This window comes from Pyrus communis, chromosome 1 (genome assembly GCF_963583255.1).
Source record: "Pyrus communis chromosome 1, drPyrComm1.1, whole genome shotgun sequence".
NCBI lineage: Eukaryota > Viridiplantae > Streptophyta > Magnoliopsida > Rosales > Rosaceae > Pyrus > Pyrus communis.
In genome coordinates this window covers 6,801,708-6,822,268 of record NC_084803.1, presented here as the reverse complement: position 1 = coordinate 6,822,268, position 20,561 = coordinate 6,801,708, and the positions used below count along the sequence as shown (strand labels likewise).

General features: G+C 36.4%; 3 protein-coding genes across 3 annotated transcripts; all 3 read left to right on the top strand.

The window, feature by feature from the left end:
* The first annotated feature begins 1,975 nt into the window (after positions 1–1,975).
* Positions 1,976–4,024, top strand: LOC137733671 (uncharacterized). The gene is made up of 4 exons (XM_068472826.1): positions 1,976–2,207; positions 2,317–2,427; positions 3,041–3,255; positions 3,525–4,024. Exons 2-4 carry the CDS (start codon positions 2,338–2,340, stop codon positions 3,823–3,825), a joined length of 606 nt encoding a protein of 201 aa, XP_068328927.1. The 5' UTR covers positions 1,976–2,207; positions 2,317–2,337; the 3' UTR covers positions 3,826–4,024.
* A 1,083-nt stretch (positions 4,025–5,107) lies between these two features.
* On the top strand, positions 5,108–12,594 carry LOC137737416 (protein arginine N-methyltransferase 1.5-like). Its single transcript, XM_068476878.1, has 23 exons — positions 5,108–5,329; positions 6,469–6,586; positions 6,786–6,895; positions 7,086–7,175; positions 7,277–7,342; positions 7,831–7,910; positions 8,032–8,107; positions 8,208–8,294; positions 8,594–8,678; positions 9,198–9,289; positions 9,395–9,430; positions 9,579–9,647; positions 9,920–9,988; positions 10,102–10,155; positions 10,272–10,346; positions 10,544–10,636; positions 10,715–10,818; positions 11,036–11,084; positions 11,169–11,255; positions 11,363–11,468; positions 11,639–11,726; positions 11,891–11,984; positions 12,148–12,594. The coding sequence occupies exons 1-23, from the start codon at positions 5,192–5,194 to the stop codon at positions 12,229–12,231; spliced, it is 1,950 nt and encodes a 649-aa protein (XP_068332979.1). The 5' UTR covers positions 5,108–5,191; the 3' UTR covers positions 12,232–12,594.
* Positions 12,595–16,971: 4,377 nt separating this feature from the next.
* LOC137742093 (uncharacterized) lies at positions 16,972–20,484 on the top strand. Its single transcript, XM_068481843.1, has 3 exons — positions 16,972–17,483; positions 17,669–19,818; positions 20,267–20,484. The coding sequence occupies exons 1-2, from the start codon at positions 17,128–17,130 to the stop codon at positions 19,809–19,811; spliced, it is 2,499 nt and encodes an 832-aa protein (XP_068337944.1). The 5' UTR covers positions 16,972–17,127; the 3' UTR covers positions 19,812–19,818; positions 20,267–20,484.
* The last annotated feature ends 77 nt before the right edge of the window (positions 20,485–20,561 follow it).

Sequence of the window (20,561 nt, the reverse complement as noted above, 5' to 3'; positions counted from 1 at the left end):
AAAAAACAGTACAAGTTACACATGAGTTAAATCGACATAACCCAATCCCATATCCCTTGTACACCCACTCACAGAATTTTCCCAAGAGCCTCACTCTACCCCAAGAGTTCTTTCACAAGAAATCTTTCACTCTAGCTCTCTTGATTTCTCTCACCCTTACCCATGGTAGAGCCAAATGCTCTCACCATCTCTTTGGATGCTTTACATCTCTTCATCCCTCTACCACTCTCTCTTCACCCGTGCCCCTTCTTATGCCAAATAATTATGGCTTTGAAAAAGCCACAAAACATGGCTTTGAAAAAGCCACAAAACATGGAGCAATTTAAGCCACAAAACAAGCCACAAAACAAGGAAACATAATCCTCATCATGATGTTCCCTCATCACTATTGTTTTGTTTCATAGCCTAATTTGGCCACTATCCAACATGGATTTGATCTCATTTTCTTTAGTAGCAAGCAACTGTCCATGTTGATCAACATGCAGTTCTCTCAAATTCTCAATGGATAATATAATCTTTCTTCTTTAATTAATTAATTTCATTAGCCCTTTCTTGTGTTTTATTATTCTATAAATACCATAACATAAAAGGGTCAAATGTGTGATGCTAAAAAGCAGGAGGAAGCAATGCAAAGTCTTTAACTTGTCTTGGCCATCATTTGCTTTGAACAAGTCACTCAATTCTTGTGGAGATTTTTGGTTCCCAATTATTGGGAAGTGCCCTTTATATGTAAAATCCAAGAATTAATTAAGAAATACAAAGTCTTAAACAAATGTTGTTGTACATGTGAGTGCTTGATCGGTGCATCTGGAGATCTTGATATACCTAATTCGTGAGAAATTCTATAGCGTATGTCAATCTTATCTCTCATTTGTTTTTTCTAATTCGTTTTATCAATAGCATTTTCTAAGTTGATCGAGATTCAAACATTAACGCTGCATTTTTTTTTAATAAACAATGGTGAACTTCTTTTGTGATTGAGTTGAAATTTTGGAACATTTATGCTAAATTCCTTCATGATACATAACATCAAATGTTATGAGTATTGAATTACGTGTAATCTTATGAATTCAGACAATTTAATCCTTTTAGCATTTAATGTTAAGTAGCATCGTAGTAGAATTCCATATTCATTAGCATGTTTTTGGAGAACTTCGAGACTACCAATATTGTTTATTTAGATGTTGTTTTATAAAATAATATTTTGTAGCACATTGTTTCTTTAGATGCAGTGTAAGACGTTGATATCATTCTTTTGTGCCGTGTTGGTTGGTGATTGTTAAAAGTTGCGATCCCTATTTCTTTATATATAGACTAGTTGTTTGTGATTATTTTCTAAAACAAATAAGGGATTTACATAATTATTTTCACAATAAAATCATTCACGAACGACCAACTTACACAATTACAATTGAACAATCAGTTTTATTTATTTATTTATTTATTAAAAGAGGTTAACGAGTGGCTTCCTCACGACATTCTATTGTTTCGGAGATAAAAAAGACTCACAAAAGTATTTGATAGTTCAATTTTAACATCATACTTATCCCAAATATGTATTGCATTCACATTTATGTATAAGTCAAACGTGAAAATTGCTTTAAATAAATGAAAACAACTCACCGATGATTTGTGTGGACGGAATGATATTTAAAATATTAATAAACTATCACTGACTAAACAATGTACGACATTTAATGTTGATTGCAACTTGCCAAATTGACATTCATGATTCAACATCCCATACGCAATCTTGAAATATAAAAATATCAGACAATTCCAAAAATAACAAAATAAAAGACTTCCAAAATTTCCATGGCATTCTGACCGTCCGATCATCACCAACATCGCCAATCAATATTTCCAAAACTAACAGTCCGGGTCCCACAGGAGACTAAAACGGCCTACATACCGTCCAGATTCATCACGGTGACAGTTACTAGCAGCAAGAAAGATAAACGAACGCGCCAAACGAGTAGTCTAAAAGCAAACTCGCTCTCCCAGCTGGCACCGGAGATAAAGGGGGGATTCCAGGACCGATTCGGTTGACTCTTAAGTCTTCCTCATAAATAGATAAGACACAATTGCAAAATCCCCATTGGGCCATTTCTCTGGATTCCGATTCCCGCAGACGGAGAATCCCAAACCTACCAGTGTAAATCCGGTTCAGAATTCGATTCGATTCCCTCCGACCTCGTCTCTCTCAGGTAATTTTTTTGCTGGGTTCTGGTTCGATTTTGGTTTGGGCGAATTTTTGTTGGGTTTTGTTGGAATTATGATTTCAATTTTGTTAAATTTGAATCGTTTTGGTTTCAGGGTAGTGGTGATTTTGCGGCTATGGAGGTGACCGTGAAGCAGATGTCTTTGACAGTGGCACTTTTTGGTGTTCTCTCATTCGTTGCCGGAGTAATTGCCGAAAACAAGAAGGTAATTGTGAATTTTGTGATATATTCCCTGATTATTTTGTGTATATTGTATTCTAAAATTGTAGCCTCCCGTAGTAGTTTAGACTATTGACTGTACTAAAAGGAAATAATTGTGGCCTCTTGAACGTTTTGATAGGTGAAATTGGTGAATTTTATATTAGAACACTGAACACTCAATGGGTCTTTCCGAAATTTGGCAAATATTGTAAAGAACTGTGTCCTTTGTTGTGTGTTTTGCCGTCTTCTCGGCAGGTGAATCACCTGTAGACAAGAGTGAAACTTGTTCGACAATTGAGTGTCCCTTACTAATTTTGAGTAAAACAAAGACGAATTATTTGTGTATTCGTGGTTGGAATTCAAACCGCGAATATTTTAGTTTTGACTTTCAAGTTACTGGTGGTGAAATAAATTCTGATTTGCACTTATATGATCGAGCGATTCTGGTTAATAACAAGAAACAAAAGGAAACATTTCTGTAGGGTATTTATCCTAGTGTGGTAATTAGAGCAGAAAAATATTACGAGTTCTATTCATATATTTCCTTTCTTTAATTGTGAAGTAGTTGCAGGTCTTCTTTGCTACTAATTAGATCCTTTGTTTTGATCTCTTGACAGCCAGCAGTTGGAACTCCTATTGCTGGGAAAGATGTTGTGATCTGCAAGTATCCTACAGATCTATCAGTTGTCTTCGGGTTTCTGTCTTTTGCCTTCCTCCTGGTGTCTACAGTCGCTGGATTCTTGTCGTTGTTTTACCCATACAAAGGGAAGTCCCTCCCACAAGCTGCTTTGTTCCGAAGCACTAGTTTCGTCGTATTCTTCAACATTTCTCTGTGAGTGTTCTTTTCTGTACGTTGCATTTTTGTTTGTATCTATATTAGATTTTGAACTCTGACGAGTTCTATGATGCCGGCGAGTCATCTGCGTTTCATCTACCGTTTCTGGATCTGTGAGCTTTTATGTCACGTAGAATGCATCAACTAGTTTAGAGTAGCTGTCCGAGTTAAATTTCGTTATGCCACCACTGTGAGTCTGTGACCGTAAAACCAGCTCCACCCTCTCTTTCTAATCGCTTTTCATTGGTGATGGTTCTATTACGTAGGCTTACAGCAGGACTAGCTGCGGCTCTGTTGCTATGGCCTACAATAACTGAGCAACTTCATCTCTCAAGAAATGTTCATCGCAATCTCAACACAACCTGTCCAACTGCTAAGACCGGTCTCCTTGGTGGCGGTGCTTTTGTATCCCTTGATGCGTCGCTCTTTTGGTTGGTTGCCCTCATGTTAGCCGACAACGCTCGAGAGGACTATTTTGAGGAGACAGAAAAGGATGTTAAGGGTGAATATGGACAGGTTTCTGCAATCGATTTCGATGGACATGCCAATATTAAAGGAAGTGCTTGAAGTGTGCTAGAGGCGCGAGAAGCTGCTATGATGTCTGTTTCATACGTACTCTTCTATTTCATATCTATGTCCATAAGCTTGCATGTTGAGCAGCTTTATGTAGTGGAAATGCATGTAGATACGATTCGAGATTGTTTGGTACTATCTGTTTGTGGTTGTGGATTTGGTAAAAGGAAGCATGATGAACTTTTTATATTGACCTCTCCAACTCTTCCTCGAATTTTCTTTCCACTAGTTAGTAGTTGCTATTTATTTCTCATACCACGAGTTAAAGATTCTTTGTGCAAACAATCGATCGAATTGGTGATCGTTCAATACTAATTCATCTGTATCGAACAAACCAGCTATTTTGGTAACTATTGTTTGTTTCTTTTGATACATATGAATAACCAAACGATTCAGTTAGATTAAAATTTGAAGTGATTATAATTCGCTATATTTTTTTAAACTTGTTAGACTAAACATTTGTTCCTTTACAAAATTTGATTAAAATGCTTTGATTAGTTGACAACTCAGCATTTTTTTTATTTGTTTAAAATATATTTACTTAAGCTAGCTAACAACTATTTTCGTATAATTTTAAATTCGTGACTTTCAATTTAAAAAATTAATTTAACGAATTCTTTATTATTTCTAGAAAAAGAGAGAACTTTTTATTTATGTTATTCTATTTAGTTAGTCTCTTACTTCATTAAAAAAAGTCAACTAAAACTTTCATAAGAAAACTTCATTACTTTGTTAAAATTTTACGTATAGTTATTTAAATAATGTATTTAAAACTTCTAATACGTTTGAAAATAAACGTACCGACTTTTGTATGTTTAAATTTTAAATGTATAAAAAAAAAAAAAACCAAAATGTACCAAATATCTAAATGCACAACAAAACCAAATGTATCCATATCATAGGTAATCAAATGATCATACAATTAAACATCTCTCTAATAAAATTGTAGGGAAAATGTTTAATAAAATTCTTAATAGGTACAGACATTTAATCAATGAAATTGAAAAACGAGGCACCTCCCTCAAAATGCCTCTTAAAATTTCGATCGTTTAATAATTCATATCAACGGTTCTGATTATGACATGCGCGCAATGAGAAATTGAACACAGAATTGGGCTTCGGTTATTAGGGCTGGGCAGTAACAACCCAGATTACCACTGGGCTTTTCATGCCACAAAATTCAAATTCAATCTTATCCGTTAAACAAATCCCGTCAAACCCGTCTACCCAAAAACCCTAGTCCTAAAGCTCCGCCAACCCTACTTAGACGCAGCTCATTTCCGTTGACATCAAATCAATCAAAAACCCCACCAAAACCCTACTCTACTTCCACTCTCCTCCTCCTCTGCGGTGGAGCAAAATGCCACTCGGGGAAAGAGCCGGCGACAAGAGCGAGTCTCGGTACTGCGGCGTGGAGACCGAGTTCAACGATGACATGCCCCACGTCCTCGCTTTCAATCTCTCCCATGGCTCCTTCGATTTCGTCCTCGCTCCTCTGGTCCGTTCTTTTTTTTTTCCTAATTATTTTTCAAGTTTCGTATTTCATTTGATTCTTCTGTTTATATTGAGGAATGAATGGAAAAGTTGATTGGAATTTGTGTTTTGTAATGCTCGTATGGTAATGGTGGCCAATTAGCCAGTCACGTAATGGCCTTTTCAGCTTCTCTTTTGATGTGAATGGTCAGTAAGCTCACCGATAGCAATGCTGCATTGCTGGCTGTTGCTCGTGCAGCTGCTCGACTAAGCAGCCTCACTCTACGGCCGCTAACTACATTAGTATCAAATTCGACTTAAAAATATTAGAAATTTTGATGATGCACTCGTCAATTGTTTGTTGGTATGACTTGCATGGTTGTTTATGTCGAGGAGTGATACAAATAGTCAATTGAAACTTGTTTTTTGTAATTCTTGTATGGTGGCCAATTAGCCAGTCACATAATCGGCTTTTCAGCTGCTTTGTATGATGTGAATGGTCAGTAAGCTCACCGATAGCAATGCCATGTTAGTGGATGTTGCTTATGCAGCTGCTCGACAATAGAGCTTCACTCCACAGCCACTAACTACATTAATATCAATTTCCATTTGAAATGATCGTAAATATTGATTATTTCCTTGTCAATTATTTGTGGGTATGAATTTCTTAGTTAATGTTTCTATCTTGTCTGGCAGACTTGGTTTGTTGGCGTTTGGGAAATTTCTTTGCAATTGGTGGCTAATTAGCCAGTCACATATAGCCAGAGATGGCTTCTGTTTTGTGTGAATGGTCAGTAAGCTCACCGAAAGTAAGGCTCTGTTGGTAATCCTTAATGGTGAACTGTAACCTCTGGTTTCACCTTTAGGCTATTAATACATTGTTAAATTTGTGACACCTTCGTATTTCTTATCCTTGGTGACTATGAGGACTTTCCTTTGAGCTACAAAGGTTTTTATCTTACTGCTTGTTTGGTATCGAGTGTCATGTATGTCAAATGCATTACATATCCATGTGTTGTTAATTTTCTGACTTCTGTTCAGCAAATCGTTTGTACTGCTAAGTGTTTGTCTGTGTATGATCATCTTGTCCCCTTTTGCTTTCTTTGATAACTGATGCACAACTTGGACAAAGGGTAGTGATTCTTTTTCAACTTCATGATGTAGATGGATCCTGCTTATCGACCAAGCTTAATGCAAAAAGACAATGGTGTTTCTGGTGTTCTTCCATTTGCTGGGTCAGACTTGGTTTTGAGTCCTTCCCAATGGAGCGGTCATGTCGTCGGTATGTACTTCTCTAGACTTTTCCTGTGTTACATTGTCTTCTCTTGGTAAGTTAATGGACTTTACTCAACTTATGTTTTATGTTTACTAAGAACTTGGCTGGATAATAATGGATTTGATGGGATAAGCTTGTTTACTTTTCAACCACATTTTTTCTTGTCTCCTATGACCGCTCATAGTGGTTTTTTGAATTTATTCAGGAAAGGTTAGCTCATGGATTGACTTAGATTCAGAAGATGAGATCCTCCGGTGCGATTCAGAAACTACTTTGAAGCAAGAGATAGCATGGGCTTCTCATTTGTCCCTGCAGGTTGATAGCATTGAAATTTGTTTATTTATTTATTGGAACTGCAGTGTTGTGAAATATTTGAATTGCTATCTCAGGCCACATGCTAAGCTGAATAATTTTCTGTGTGCTTCGCTCATAATTGATTCTGGAAAATGGTTATTGAGTTTTACTGTCTTGCTGGCTTTTAATTGTCATCTATTGCTTGGTGCAGGCATGCCTTCTTCCAGCTCCAAAGGGGAAATCCTGTGCTAATTATGCACGATGTGTAAATCAGCTTTTACAGGGCCTAAGCAGTACGCAGGTACCATTGTTAATCCAAATCAGTTTACATATTTGGACCTGTTTGTGTATTCTACTTTTGGAGCTCATTGGGTTTTCGATTCTTGTTATGTTCTATTGTAGTTGTGGTTGCGGCTTCCATTGGTCAAGTCAGACAGTGAAACCATGGATGTGAACACTGATACCTCGGTGAGTGATGTCCCTTCTGATTAAGTTTTCAAAATAGGTTTACCATTTTGATAATTATTTTCCTTCTTTTGGTGGAACTCGTAGTTTCCAGCGACTGGTTTTTCAACGTATATCATGACTCTTGGCCAATATATACTGCACTTTACATAGATTTTCAACCTCTGTTGCATATGGCTCTCATTGACCCTACAAAATGATAACTCTTGTGCTAAATCTAGTAAGCATGACGAGTTGGGATGTGTAGTACTTGGTCTTCTTTGTAGTCCGTGTAAAGGCTTTGTTGTTAGATGTCGTATACCAAAGAGTGAGGTCAGGTGTGGAGAGTTGCCTTTTTTTATTGTGCATTCAGTTGGGTAGTCAAACTTATATGGGGTTTAAACCTTCTGCATAAACTTGGCCTTCTTTATGTGTGCAAAATAATGGCATGGTGATTGACAATTTGACATACCAGATGATAAAACTCATTTTTCTAAACTTTTTTTTGGCAGGATGATTCTTGGGAGATTTGGAATTCATTTCGTCTGCTATGTGAACATCACAGTCAGTTATCAGTTGCTCTTGATGTTTTGTAAGTGTAACAATGACCATTTTCTTAACTTGTGTGATTTGTGTTTATGTGTTTTGAATCTGATTGTGTCTGAAGTAATTTTCATTTTATTTTAATCTGAACAACTGTCTTTTTTCCTCAGGAGTTCACTACCTTCTGTAAGCTCTCTTGGACGCTGGTTTGGGGAATCTGTTAGAGCAGCCATATTCAGTACTGATGTAATTATATGCTAATTGGTGTATTAGGGAAACCTTAAGTTGATTACTTGTTGGTTCAATTGTTGCTTAATTTTCTAATAGTGGTCTTGTTCATTGCCAGTGCTTTCTAACAAATTCCCGAGGCTATCCATGTCTGTCAAAGCGCCACCAGAATCTTGTTCATGGGCTTTTCAATCATTCTATGCAGGTATTTACGAAGAAGTTATCGATGGTATTTCTATGTTCCGTTGGAGTTTGTTTTCCATTTCTGTGCATTGCAGCATAAGCAACCCATGGTTAAAATTTCTTTTTATGGTTTACCTTCTTTCCAAATTTTTTCTATGGTTATTGCTCAGAAGTTACTTACAATCTCAAGCAAGTTCCAATCTAAGTATGATTTTGTAGTTGCAAAAATTCTTCATAGACATCATTAGTTTGTTTTAAACCTTATGGTCACCTTCTTGCAATATTTTCTAATCTTCATCATCATGGAAAATTTAATTGCAGATAGTTCTATCAGGAGAACCAGTGCATAGTCTTCCCAAGATAAATTCACATATAGCTGCCAATGATAATGATAATAATGTTGATGGTAAGACCTACCTTCTGTATACAAGTGCATTGTCTTGAATAATAGAAACTTGTATGGTAATTGAACTATTTGAGGCAGAAAAGCTAAGCCAATATATGTAGCTTAGTTATTTTTCAAGTGCTTCAAGTTGTCTTTTAAAGTGCTACTTTATTTCCTAAATGATTTTTGTTCGATTCTGAACCTCAGGATTCATATAGATCAAATACAAATATGAAGGAAACAATGTAAAAGGAAAACATTTATTTATTAATTTTGCTGACACAGAACAAAATCAAGAAGCAAGCTAGAAGATACCTAGACAAAGAAAACACTTTCAGTTTAACACCATATAAGTTGAGTTTCTTAATAGCATATGTCCTATTGTCTTATATTATTCTTGACATCCAGGTGTCCAGAAACATCCGTTGAGGCTGTATTTGGATTATGTTGGCTATCTCTACCAGTTTCGGTTTAACACCATATAAGTTGAGTTTCTTAATAGCATATGTCCTATTGTCTTATATTATTCTTGACATCCAGGTGTCCAGAAACATCCGTTGAGGCCGTATTTGGATTATGTTGGCTATCTCTACCAGAGGATGGATCCCCTTCCGGAGCAAGAACGGCTTGAGGTGCGTCTCCCTCTCTCTTTTTATCTCTGTGGGTGTCTATTTGGATTTTGGAAATTTTTTTCCATGCTCTTAATTTTTTCTAACCCTTTAAGTCTCTTATGGCAGATTGGTTACAGGGATTACTTGCAGTCACCCTTACAGGTACGGTTATTTCCCAAGTGATTGTATTATTATCTTTTGGTTAGTACATACCTTAATCACTCTTTTCCTACATTTTCATTTTTACATGTGATTTTCCATCCTCTTGTAATCAAATACAAGTTAGGCTAACTCTGCTATTCTAATGCAGCCTCTCATGGATAATCTAGAAGCTCAAACCTATGAGACATTTGAGAAGGACACAATGAAATATATTCAGGTATGCCTGCATTTGCAAATAACTGCATAATGGTCATTTCAGATATTTTTACATTGTTATTTTCTAATCTGCAATTTTCATGTCAACAATATAATTAAGTTAAATCATAATCATATTTAAATACATCAACAAAACATTGGACCTTGTTTGTGTTTATTTTTCCTTTTTCTTTTTCTTCTTGGAGGGACCAAGGTTTCTTCTGAAAAAGACATAGTAATGCTTATTACTTTATATTGATCACAATTGTTATAGTTTGTTTTTATCTTTGTTAGTACCAAAGAGCAATTTGTAAAGCTTTACAGGACAGGGTTCCAGATGACAAGGCATCTTCAGTAACTACTGTAAGCTGCCCACTTGTCACTTTGCTTTCCCAATTTCTCATGAATGGTGTTTTATTAAGTTTGATGACAAAATATCCTGACATTGCATATGTGATATTTGCATTTGTGTTAAGGTATTGATGGTTGTAGGAGCAGGACGTGGACCTCTTGTAAGGGCATCATTGCAGGTGCCTTCTCTTCCTTCTGCGTACTTGTTTTTGGACTATGTTATTTATCTTCAGACTTGATATTACATGTAGCAGGTCATATTGATGTGGATCCAATTCCTCTTGTTCATATGTAGGCAGCTGAAGAAACTGGGTGCAAGCTTAAAGTCTACGCTGTCGAAAAAAATCCAAATGCAGTTGTTACACTTCATGTGAGTTGCAGATTCTCTCTTTATCTTGTTTCTTTTTCTGCTAAGTTGTAAAATCATGTTTCTAGGATGTGCAACTCTTCATGCTGTACATTAACACAAAAAAAAGTGTTATTGTGGGTATTTGTTTGAAGTAGACTTTCCTTGTTTTTTCATGATCCACATTTTGTATTTTGACGTGTCTATGTTTGTTGGAGCAGAGCTTGGTTAAACTGGAGGGGTGGGAAAACGTTGTTTCCATAATATCATGTGATATGCGTTACTGGGATGCTCCAGAGAAAGCTGACATTTTGGTATGCAAGTAATCTTATGAATAACCATATTCTTATTTTTTGGTTTCCTTATTAACATTGCCTTTGATTACGCTTTAGGTTAGTGAATTGTTGGGTTCTTTTGGTGATAACGAGCTGTCTCCTGAGTGCCTTGATGGAGCTCAGAGACTTTTGAAGGATGATGGAATCTCAATACCTTCATCGTACGTATACTTTTCTTTAGTTTGTAGTTTTTTAATCAAAGGTGCTTCCCTGTTATGATCTGTCCAAAAGTCAGTATTGACATTGGGTTATGTTGTCGTGATACTGTCCAGATTTCATGGTGTCTAAATGTTCAACATCAATACTTCCTTTTGAAAGCTATTTTTGGTGTTTTCTCCATTAGTGTCCTCTCTAAAAAGCCTATGCTCCTGTTTTCAGGTACACGAGTTTTATCCAACCGGTGACTGCTTCAAAGCTTTACAATGATGTATGCCCGTGTCTTTGTGCCCTAAGATGTTCATTTCTGTCTGTTTGAAGATTCCTTTTGTAAAGTTTTGTGGTTATCTTTCAGGTTAAGTCGCACAAAGATATTGCACACTTCGAAACTGCTTATGTTGTTAAATTGCACAACATTGCAAGACTTGCTCCTCCTCAACCTGTGAGTTTTTTCGCTGGACTGGTTTGATAATTACTTTTATGAACCTGATTGTATAGGGAGTCATTATTCAGCAATCATTTAGTCACAAACACTGGATTTGTTGTTAGGTGTTCACGTTTGATCATCCAAATCGCTCAACTGACAAAAGCAATAACCGGTACACGAAGTTGCAGTTTGGAATAACAAGTGATACTGGCTCAGCCATGATTCATGGTATGTGGCGGCATAGTTTTTCTTTAGGTGATTAATCTTCTTGAATGAAAAAAAGTGTCAGTGTGATGCATTTTGTTAACATGGCTAAATTCTACTTTGATTGTGCTGTTGTTGACTCATTGGGCCTATTTTTCGTGTCACTAAAATTTCACTCTTTTCTACACCTTCAGGATTTGCTGGCTATTTTGATGCAACACTATACAAAGAAGTTCATCTTGGTATTGAACCATCAACATCAACACCAAACATGTTTAGCTGGTAATGCAGCCCACCCTATCCGTTTTCTTGTTAGGTTGCTGCTTGTCAACATTTGTACTTTGCTTTTTCTTTGCGATTGTTAGTTCTCGAAGAAAATATTCACATGATGGCTAAAACTTATACAGTAGTTGTATGGCTTACGTGCTGTTTATCGTTACCCTCAGGTTCCCAATATTTTTCCCGCTAAGGACACCAATTACGCTTAGTCCTGGCGCTTCTCTTGAAGTACATTTCTGGCGGTGTTGTCGTCCTACAAAGGTAATATTTTTTCTTATTTACAAGGAATTGAGGTCATTATCCAAGGGATAATACTATTTGAGCAAAAGAATAGTGTGCTTCTGCATCTTTTTTATGTGTTTACGGTTTTTGATGAAAAATAAGCCTCTGAATGAGTTCATATGGATCGGTGATGGTGATGCAGGTTTGGTACGAATGGTGCGTGGCTTCGCCCTCCAGTTCGCCTATTCACAACAGCAACGGACGTTCATACTGGGTTGGGCTCTAGTAGCCCCGCGATTTTATTCATTACATACTAAGGCGGAAGCTAATACTGTTCCATTCGTAATACGAGTTCAGCGGTTGATCTGTCCTACAACTTTCAACATCTATGCAGATTGAAATTCATAGAGGTGTGAACTAGTTTTGGTGCCCCCGCCGCCGATCGGGGCAAAAAGTTTCACCTGAGTTCCTTTGTACGCAGAATATATATGTAAGCCAATATCAATGTATACCAACTGTTAACTGTTAAGATTGAACTTTTTGTTGATTGTTTTCAGAAAATAGTTTGTTTGATTAGGAGAGAAAAACAGGATCTAAGCAGTGTGTTTATAGTTTATTTGAAATGATTAAAACTTGTCTTTTCAAGAGAGATGAGTCAAAGTTACCTACTTTTTGTTATTTTTAACTTGCACATTCCCTACTGTGTGTGTCAAACTTTTTTTTATTCTAGATTTTGAAGTGAAAAGGAGAGAAAAGAGTAGTGTGAGGTTTTTATTTTTAAATTAGAGATATATAAGAATGGCTTGTCCAGCGAGGTTTGAAAAAAAAAAATTTCAGTTTGCAAAATTACATTACCATCCATGTTTGTATGTTGTGACAGAAGATTAAATTGCCTTTTTACTTTCTTTTAGTTAGTTGACGAATACAATTTTGTTAATTTTTACTGATTAATAAAACATTCATTGCCAATCAAAATCTTATGAAATTGCCAGTTTAACACTTTAATTAAAGTAGAACATGAATAAGAAATATAGGTAGAAATGTAATTTCACACAATCAAATGTTACTGTTTGTTTTTAAAGTCTCACATATATGTAACCCTAACATATCTCTAATTAAAAAATAAAATAAAAAAACGTCTCACTCTTACATTCTCTATCATTCTCTTTCTCTCTTCTTCTCTTCTTCTATTTAAAAAACAAAAAAAAGATTTCTCACATTTTTGTGTGTGCCCATTTGCTAATAATTAATAATAATACTAAGCGAAGTTAGTAGGGTGTACCCTTTTAATACGGCAATATAGCCTTTACCATATTAATAATCCTAAAACCTCCTTTTTTATTTTTTAAAAAAGATAACTTGTAGTAAACTACGGTTATCTATCATTTCCGAGGTTTGGAAAGACTCACTAAGGCATTTCAGCTTCTCCCCACAAGTCTAGTTCCCACATCAATATCGAATTTCGAACACGAGACCTCGAGTCTTTCGACAGCATTCTGACACTACAGAATTATATATTCTGACACAAAAGTAGGCGTGATTTGGAAGGAAGGGGCCAACAGGCGAGGCCGAAGTCTCTGTAGAAACATATATTCAGAGAAAGAGTACAGCAAACACAGGTGGAAATATTGATGGAAGTCTCAAGTTCATTGCACATAATCAGGTATAAATATACAAGTTTACAGAGAGTCCCCAAGGGATTGTATAACTCCCAGTACAAGATCTCCTTGATCGATGGCAGAATATACACTTATTTGTATGCCTCCAATTGTAAACAGGAAAAACCCCATAACGAATTCAAGTTTGGCTGCAATTGTGGGTGTTGGAAGATATTTTAGGGGTGAAAGAAAAGCCTCCAGACAATTAGACACGACAATTAACTATATTCTCAAGGTATGGTCCACATTTTCGTCATAAATTGACAACTGAAGAATAAAAAGAATCATGATATCGCCAATATTGTCAATATCTCTTAAATAACTACGATGATATGGTATCAAACAATCCACAACTTCGAAAAACAAAAATATCTTCAACCTTCAGACCATGAAGATAATCAAAATTACCACGATATGTGGTTCATAGATCGATAAATTTACTCATTCAAATGCTTATGCTCAACTATACTTTTTGAAATTAAGTTGAAAATCGTAGTGCATGGAACAAACAAACTAATGAACAAACAAATGGATAACAATGGTGAATTGCCAATTTAGTCCCTCAATTATCACTTAAGTAAAAACTAGGTCCTTAAACTATTTTTTCAGAAAAAATAGTTCTTGAATTATAAAAATCTGCCAATTACATCCTTAATATTAGATTCGAAGCTACTATATTCAATTTTCTGTCAATTTAAGTCATGTTACTTGGATGTAATACACATTAGAGGGTAGGTTGGTATTTTTTCATAAAAAAATAATGTATGTAGTCAACTTTGGAGGGTAAGTTAGACGTTAGATTCGCAACCTATATGAAATGTTAAGGGCTTATAGGCGAGAAAAATACCAGTATTACACTCTAAAGTGTGTCAAGTGACTTAAGTTGACAAAAAATTAGATAAAATAGCTTTGAATATAATAGTAGGGATGAAATTAACAATTTTTAATGAATCTATGGACTTATTTTACAACAGAAATAATTTAGGGACTCAATTTTCACTGAAGTGATAGTTTAGGAACTAAATTAGCACTTCACCCAGACGAACAATACTACAAAATACAAAGATAGCTAAAGTAACTGAAAAGTAAATTAGTCATGATGGGTAAATAACAGAAAATAAAATTGTGAAGACTTGTTATTTTACAAGTTTCAAAACAACCTATCTATAGGAAAACTAAAGCAAATCCTAGCAAGAAAATTAAAACTTACGGGTAAGGAAATTCTTGGTTCACACAATAAAACTAATAATAAAAATAAGGGGAATTCTTTAAAATATCATATGAACTTATATTCATTTTTTAATTTGTTATATAAATTAAAATTTTAAGCGATTTGTCATATCAAATTTTGAAAATTATTAATTTGTCATTTCACCCTAACTCCGTTAAGTTTTTTCACCTAAAATAAGTCATGTGCTTGCACATAGCTTATTTTCAAGGTTATCTCCTACATTTCAACTCCCTACTCCAATCCTCTTCAAGATTATTTCGAACGTTCAGCAAAATGACCAATTCATCGCCCATCCCTAGTGTACGTATATCTTTGTATAAAGATAATAGATAAACAAAATATATAAACTTGTGAAAAAATGAGATCAAAAGTTCAAAATAACGTTCTTTTGAATGGAAAACTTACCGGAGTTGGGGTACGATGACAAATTAATGATTTTAGAAAATTCATATGACAAATTGCTTAAAATTTTATTTCATATGGCAAATTGAAAAAAAAAACAAAAAAAAAATATATATATATATGTTCATATGACATTTTAAAAATTCTCTTAAAAATATATATGTGTCGACATTCCTAGAATTATCATTATTTTCATCCTTGACCGCGGCGCATGATAGTTAATTAACAACCGAAACTCTTGGTGAAATATTAAACAGAGACCGCGGCACATGATTTTGCGGGCAGGAATTAAAAGGAGAATGAAATGGAGTTTCAAAGACAAAATGATGATGAAAATTGAGTTTTAGAGGATAAAATGGTGCAAATTTTGTCCAAGAAATAAATGGAGAATGAAATGGAGTTTCAGAGAGCATGGCAAAAATAACCCTTTTTGTTTTGAGATGATTGTGTTGTCTATCTCTCTACGATTGCTATTATAAACATATTAAGCTTTTGAATTGATCTAGTCATTCTTTCTTGGAACAAATCTCCGGAGAATCATTATCTTTGCGCTCAAAATTTTTAACATCATATTTGAGTGCAAAATATGTTTAAAAAAGGCACCTCACATAATATTGAATACATCTCACATATAAATAACTAATATGCAATGACAATTTTCACCTCATAATGCTTTTAAAAAAAATAAAAAGATTCTAAATACATCTCAAATCATTTGTAACATATATATCTCAAGATTATTTACTTTCTTCAACTCTCAAAGCTACTCTCACCCTCCATTGTAGAACAAAATATTAACCAATGAACCTACAAACACGTTGATTGAAAGAAATTATTGTTGACGAATGGAACATGAAATCGACGTTTTGAAAGCTTTACATGAGATAAGACTTCATATTTTTCATTATGCCTATAACTGCGTTAAGAATGCTATCAAATGATCATGTTGTGCCTGAGGGATATCTGTGACACGAGTGACTAGAACACCAAGAGATTTAACACGATCATTTTCGTGCCGATGCTGGAGAGAAATACAAGGATTTTACAATGTTCCGGAAAAGGGGCAAACAGAGGCCAAGTTCGTTTCTGATCTTTAGTCTCTAGGGCTTAAAGAGTTATTTATTTTATTTATCTACGTACTAAAGGCTGCCATAGCCAAGAAAGAAGGGAAATTGTGTATGTAAGTTTGTATTGGAATCTACATGTTAAATGATTAATAAAATTTGTTTATTTTTTAAACATCTGGTGGATGTGAATTGCGCATTGGCTTTTTACATTATTGTTAATAATGCGAAGAATGTGGGGTGTATGTAGGGACTGTGAGGGTGTATAGAGAGAGAGTGAGATGTGAGGGTATTAAGGAAAAGTGTGTTGGGTGTATTAAGATAATTTTTAATTGAAAACGTAAATGTGAGGTTTATTAAGTATGTATGGTGTATTCTTATTATATGCAGGATGTTAATAGAACAAGCCTTAAAAAATTGACAGAATCCTAATCAAGGATAATAATTGTCACTTAATACTACGATCTAGTGATATTTATTTTGATTATAAATGAGAGTTTTTAGGTTTTACTCTCACCAAGTGCCAATTGTTGGGCCCATCTATAGCCCGACTAACTGGGCTGAGGTGGATAGAGTTTTTGGGGTTTTAGGGGACTGAATTGCCCAATTGCTTGGAGGTGGACTTGCTCTTAAAATCTTTATCTGGCCCTCCGCTACGTGATACGGATAGAGAGAGGGCGGTAACCAAACCAGGTTTACGTTTGTTTCCCCCCAAATATCAATCGCTTGCAATTCTTCGTTCGCCAAACACCTTCTTCTTCTTCTATTTCTGTTTCTGCTCGACTTAGATCCGTTAAATTTCGAATTCTAGGGTTCCCGGGGGGGAGATGTACAACGGAATAGGGTTACAGACTCCGAGGGGGTCTGGGACCAATGGCCACATCCAGACCAACAAGTTCTTCATCAAATCGAGGACTGGGAAGGTCGCCGACTCCTCCCGCGGTTTCGAGGATGACCAGGGCACCGGCGGCGTCACCAAGAAGCCCAACAGAGACATCCTCGAGCACGATCGCAAGCGCCATATTGAGCTCAAACTCGTCGTGCTCGAAGATAAGCTCATCGATCAGGGTTTTACGGACGCTGAAATCGCCGAGAAGCTTGACGAGGCTCGGATGACTCTCGAAGCCGCCGCGGCTTCGGAGGAGCTAGGCGGACCCGGCGCTATTGTTGTCTCCGATAAGAAGTAAGTTTGCACGCTCGTTTTTGTTGTTGAAGGCTTCAGAAAAATATTGCTTTTTTGAATGATATTGTTAATGTCTTGTATTTCTAATTTATGTCGTATCTTATGGATTTCGAATGCGGTTTTGCCAAGTAAGAATGTGATTAAAAGTTGATTAGCATTAGCAGTAATTTTTGTTACTTAAATAGGGTTTCAGATACGCAGACCCACCAAATTGCTGCTAGGAAGGAGAAGCAAATGGAAACATTAAGAGCTGCGCTCGGGCTAGCTGTGCCTGAATCAGCTGACAAGAATACTGATGATATTAAAGATGGACTGAAAAGTAGTCGAAAGAATGGTCCAGAAGACGATGACAAGTTTCAAGAGAGAAGTGAGCATGCATTTCTGGACAGGGACTATGGGCGGAAGAAACATGGGGAGGAAAAGCAGAAAGATGAGAAAGATGATAAGAAAAAGAGAGTTAAAGAATCTAAGCGGAACAAAAAGGAAGAAAGTAGGAAGAGAAGGCATAATTATGATTCTTCTGATACCGAAAGCAGTGGCAGTCCTCCTCCCAAGGTTGATAAAAGGAAGCGTCGTGGAAGTAGCGGCAGTGATGAAGATGATTCGGAAGTTGAACTTGACAAGAAGCAAAAGGTTGCAAAGAAGAATGAGAAAAGAAGTAAGAACTCCGATGATTATGATTCTGCGTCGAGTGATGATGATGCTAGGAGGGATGGTGCAAGAAAGAAAGTTGAGAAATTCAAAAAGCCTCAAAGGAGGCATGTTTTAGATGAAGATGATTCTGAAGCTGATTTGGGAAAGAGGCAGAAGGTTGCAAAGAAGAATGAGAAAAGCAGAATTAAGAACTCTGATGATTCTGATTCTGCTTCGAGTGATGATGATGCCAGGAGCAACGGTGCAAGAAAGAAAGTTGAGAAATTCAAAAAACCTCAATGGAGGCATGATTCAGATGAAGATGATTTTGATGCTGATGTTGGCAGGAGGCACAAGGTTGTTAAGAAACATAGTCGGAGCAGAAGGGATGACACTGATGATTCTGATTCTGATTCTGCTACCAGTGATGATGATACGAGGAGGGACAGTTCGAGAAAGCAAGTTGAGAAATTCAAAAAAACTCAAAGGAGGCATGACTCAGATGAAGATGATTCTGAAGCTGATGATGGTAAAAAGCAGAAGGTTGAAAAGAAGCATAGTAAAAGTAGCAAGGATGAGACGGATGATTCTGATTCTGCTAACAGTGATGATGGTGCTGAGGACAGATCCAAAAAGGAATTAGAGAAATCCAAACACCCTCGTAGGAGGCATGATTCAGATGAAGATTCTGATCGTGAAGAGAAACAGTTAAGATCTAATGCAGTTGAAAGTAATGAAAGAAGTCGTCCAATTGATGATGACAGGTATCGTCCGAGCAGGGATGATCAGTATTCAGGATTGGTAAGGCCTAGAGGAGGGCATGATGACGTGACTGTAAAACGTGAGGACAAAATTTACAGCAAAGATATTGAACCACAACGTGGTAGTAGAACAGTTACTCTGGGTTATGAAAGAGGAGATAAAACCCACACCATGGATGATCAGGAACACAGAGGGAGAAAGCATGGAAGGTATGAAGAGGATGATGTAGGGCGTGGAAGGCAGAGCAAGGATGAAGAGCACAGAGGAAGGAAGCATGGAAGAGATGAAGAGGAAAATGAGAACAGAAAGGTGGGGGATAACAAGGAGGATCTTGGAAATAGAAAACCTGGGAAAATGGAGGAAGAACGGGGAAATAAGGATGTGGATAGAGATATGGATTACAAGAGGGCAAAATATGATGATTCTAGATCAAATGAGAGGAGGCGCGAAAGTGAAAAACGCAATGGAAGAGATGAAGAGGATTGTGGAGGGTGTGGAAGGTACGACAAGGATGAAGAGTGTAAAGGAAGGAAGCATGAAAGAGATGGAGAGGAAAATGAGTACAAAAAGGTGAAGGATAAAAAAGAGGAGCTTGGAAATAGAAAACCTGGAAAAATGGAGGAAGAACGGGGAAATAAGGATATGGATTGCAGGAGAGCAAAGTATGAGGATTCAAGATCAAATGAGAGGAGGCGTGGAAGTGAAAAGCATAACGAAGATGATAAAAACTACAGAAAGCATGGGGAGGATGTTGAAGAGGAGCGTGGGAGTAGAAGGCATGGAAAAGTAGATGAAGAAAGAGGAAGTAGGGAGACTCAGAGAGAGAGACACCTTGATTACAAGAGAGCAAGATATGATGATTCTAGATCAAGTGAGAGGAGGAGATACGAAAATGACAGACATAATGATGGTCGTTCCAGGCATCGAGACTGATATTGTGGTAAGTTATATACTAATCTCAATTGAACATGCACTGTTTACTATAAACCCAATACGTTTAGCTGTCATTATCTGGAAAACAACCTGGAAAGCTATTTGTTTCGTTACTGAATAACCGACTTTGTCATAGATTGCCATGCTTTTATCTCCATGTTTCTACTGTTGTGAATAAGCTTTTTGCAAAGCAGAAAAAAATCCTGTAAAGAGAGTAGTAAACCTATCTGTTGAAACGAACTGGTTTATAGCTTTATATGCATGAAAGTGCGGCTTTATGTTTATTATGACAACAGCAGTTGGGCTTCTAGTGTCCAAATGCTCTTTCTTTCAAGTCAATTTTGACTCTTGCAAACTCATCGCCTACCCATGGTTTTCCAAATTAAGTGTTTGAACTATAAAATATAGATTTTCTAATGTCGGTAGTTCTAGTCCTAACGTTAATAATGTTGTAGGTTTTTGTCGTGTCAAGGCCTGTCAAAGCTTGCTAAGCGTAATGGAGTCATCGACCACGGGGAACTAACTGGTCATCGAGATGGAATCTCAGTTTGGTGAGTGTACTGTATCGTACTTTTGAGTTGTAGTGTTTTCGTTGGATCTGTCGGAAGATCACGCGACTTATCCTTAGCACGGTTTTGAAACGCAGTTTATGTTATGCGGTGATGTTTTAATATTTATGTTGGCCATCAGATCCAGCCCCGGAATGGTGTAATTTTATTTTGATACTTTCGCATAGTCTTATCCTTGCCT

Bases quoted from the DNA above. Each gene is read 5' to 3' on its own strand.
- LOC137737416 (XM_068476878.1), top strand. From the start codon at position 5,192: ATGCCACTCGGGGAAAGAGCCGGCGACAAGAGCGAGTCTCGGTACTGC. The intron at 9,290-9,394 runs GTGCGTCTCCCT...CTCTTATGGCAG, and splicing joins CGGAGCAAGAACGGCTTGAG to ATTGGTTACAGGGATTACTT. The intron at 9,431-9,578 runs GTACGGTTATTT...ATTCTAATGCAG, and splicing joins ACTTGCAGTCACCCTTACAG to CCTCTCATGGATAATCTAGA.
- LOC137733671 (XM_068472826.1), top strand. From the start codon at position 2,338: ATGGAGGTGACCGTGAAGCAGATGTCTTTGACAGTGGCACTTTTTGGT. The intron at 2,428-3,040 runs GTAATTGTGAAT...ATCTCTTGACAG, and splicing joins TAATTGCCGAAAACAAGAAG to CCAGCAGTTGGAACTCCTAT. The intron at 3,256-3,524 runs GTGAGTGTTCTT...TCTATTACGTAG, and splicing joins GTATTCTTCAACATTTCTCT to GCTTACAGCAGGACTAGCTG.
- LOC137742093 (XM_068481843.1), top strand. From the start codon at position 17,128: ATGTACAACGGAATAGGGTTACAGACTCCGAGGGGGTCTGGGACCAAT. The intron at 17,484-17,668 runs GTAAGTTTGCAC...TTACTTAAATAG, and splicing joins ATTGTTGTCTCCGATAAGAA to GGTTTCAGATACGCAGACCC.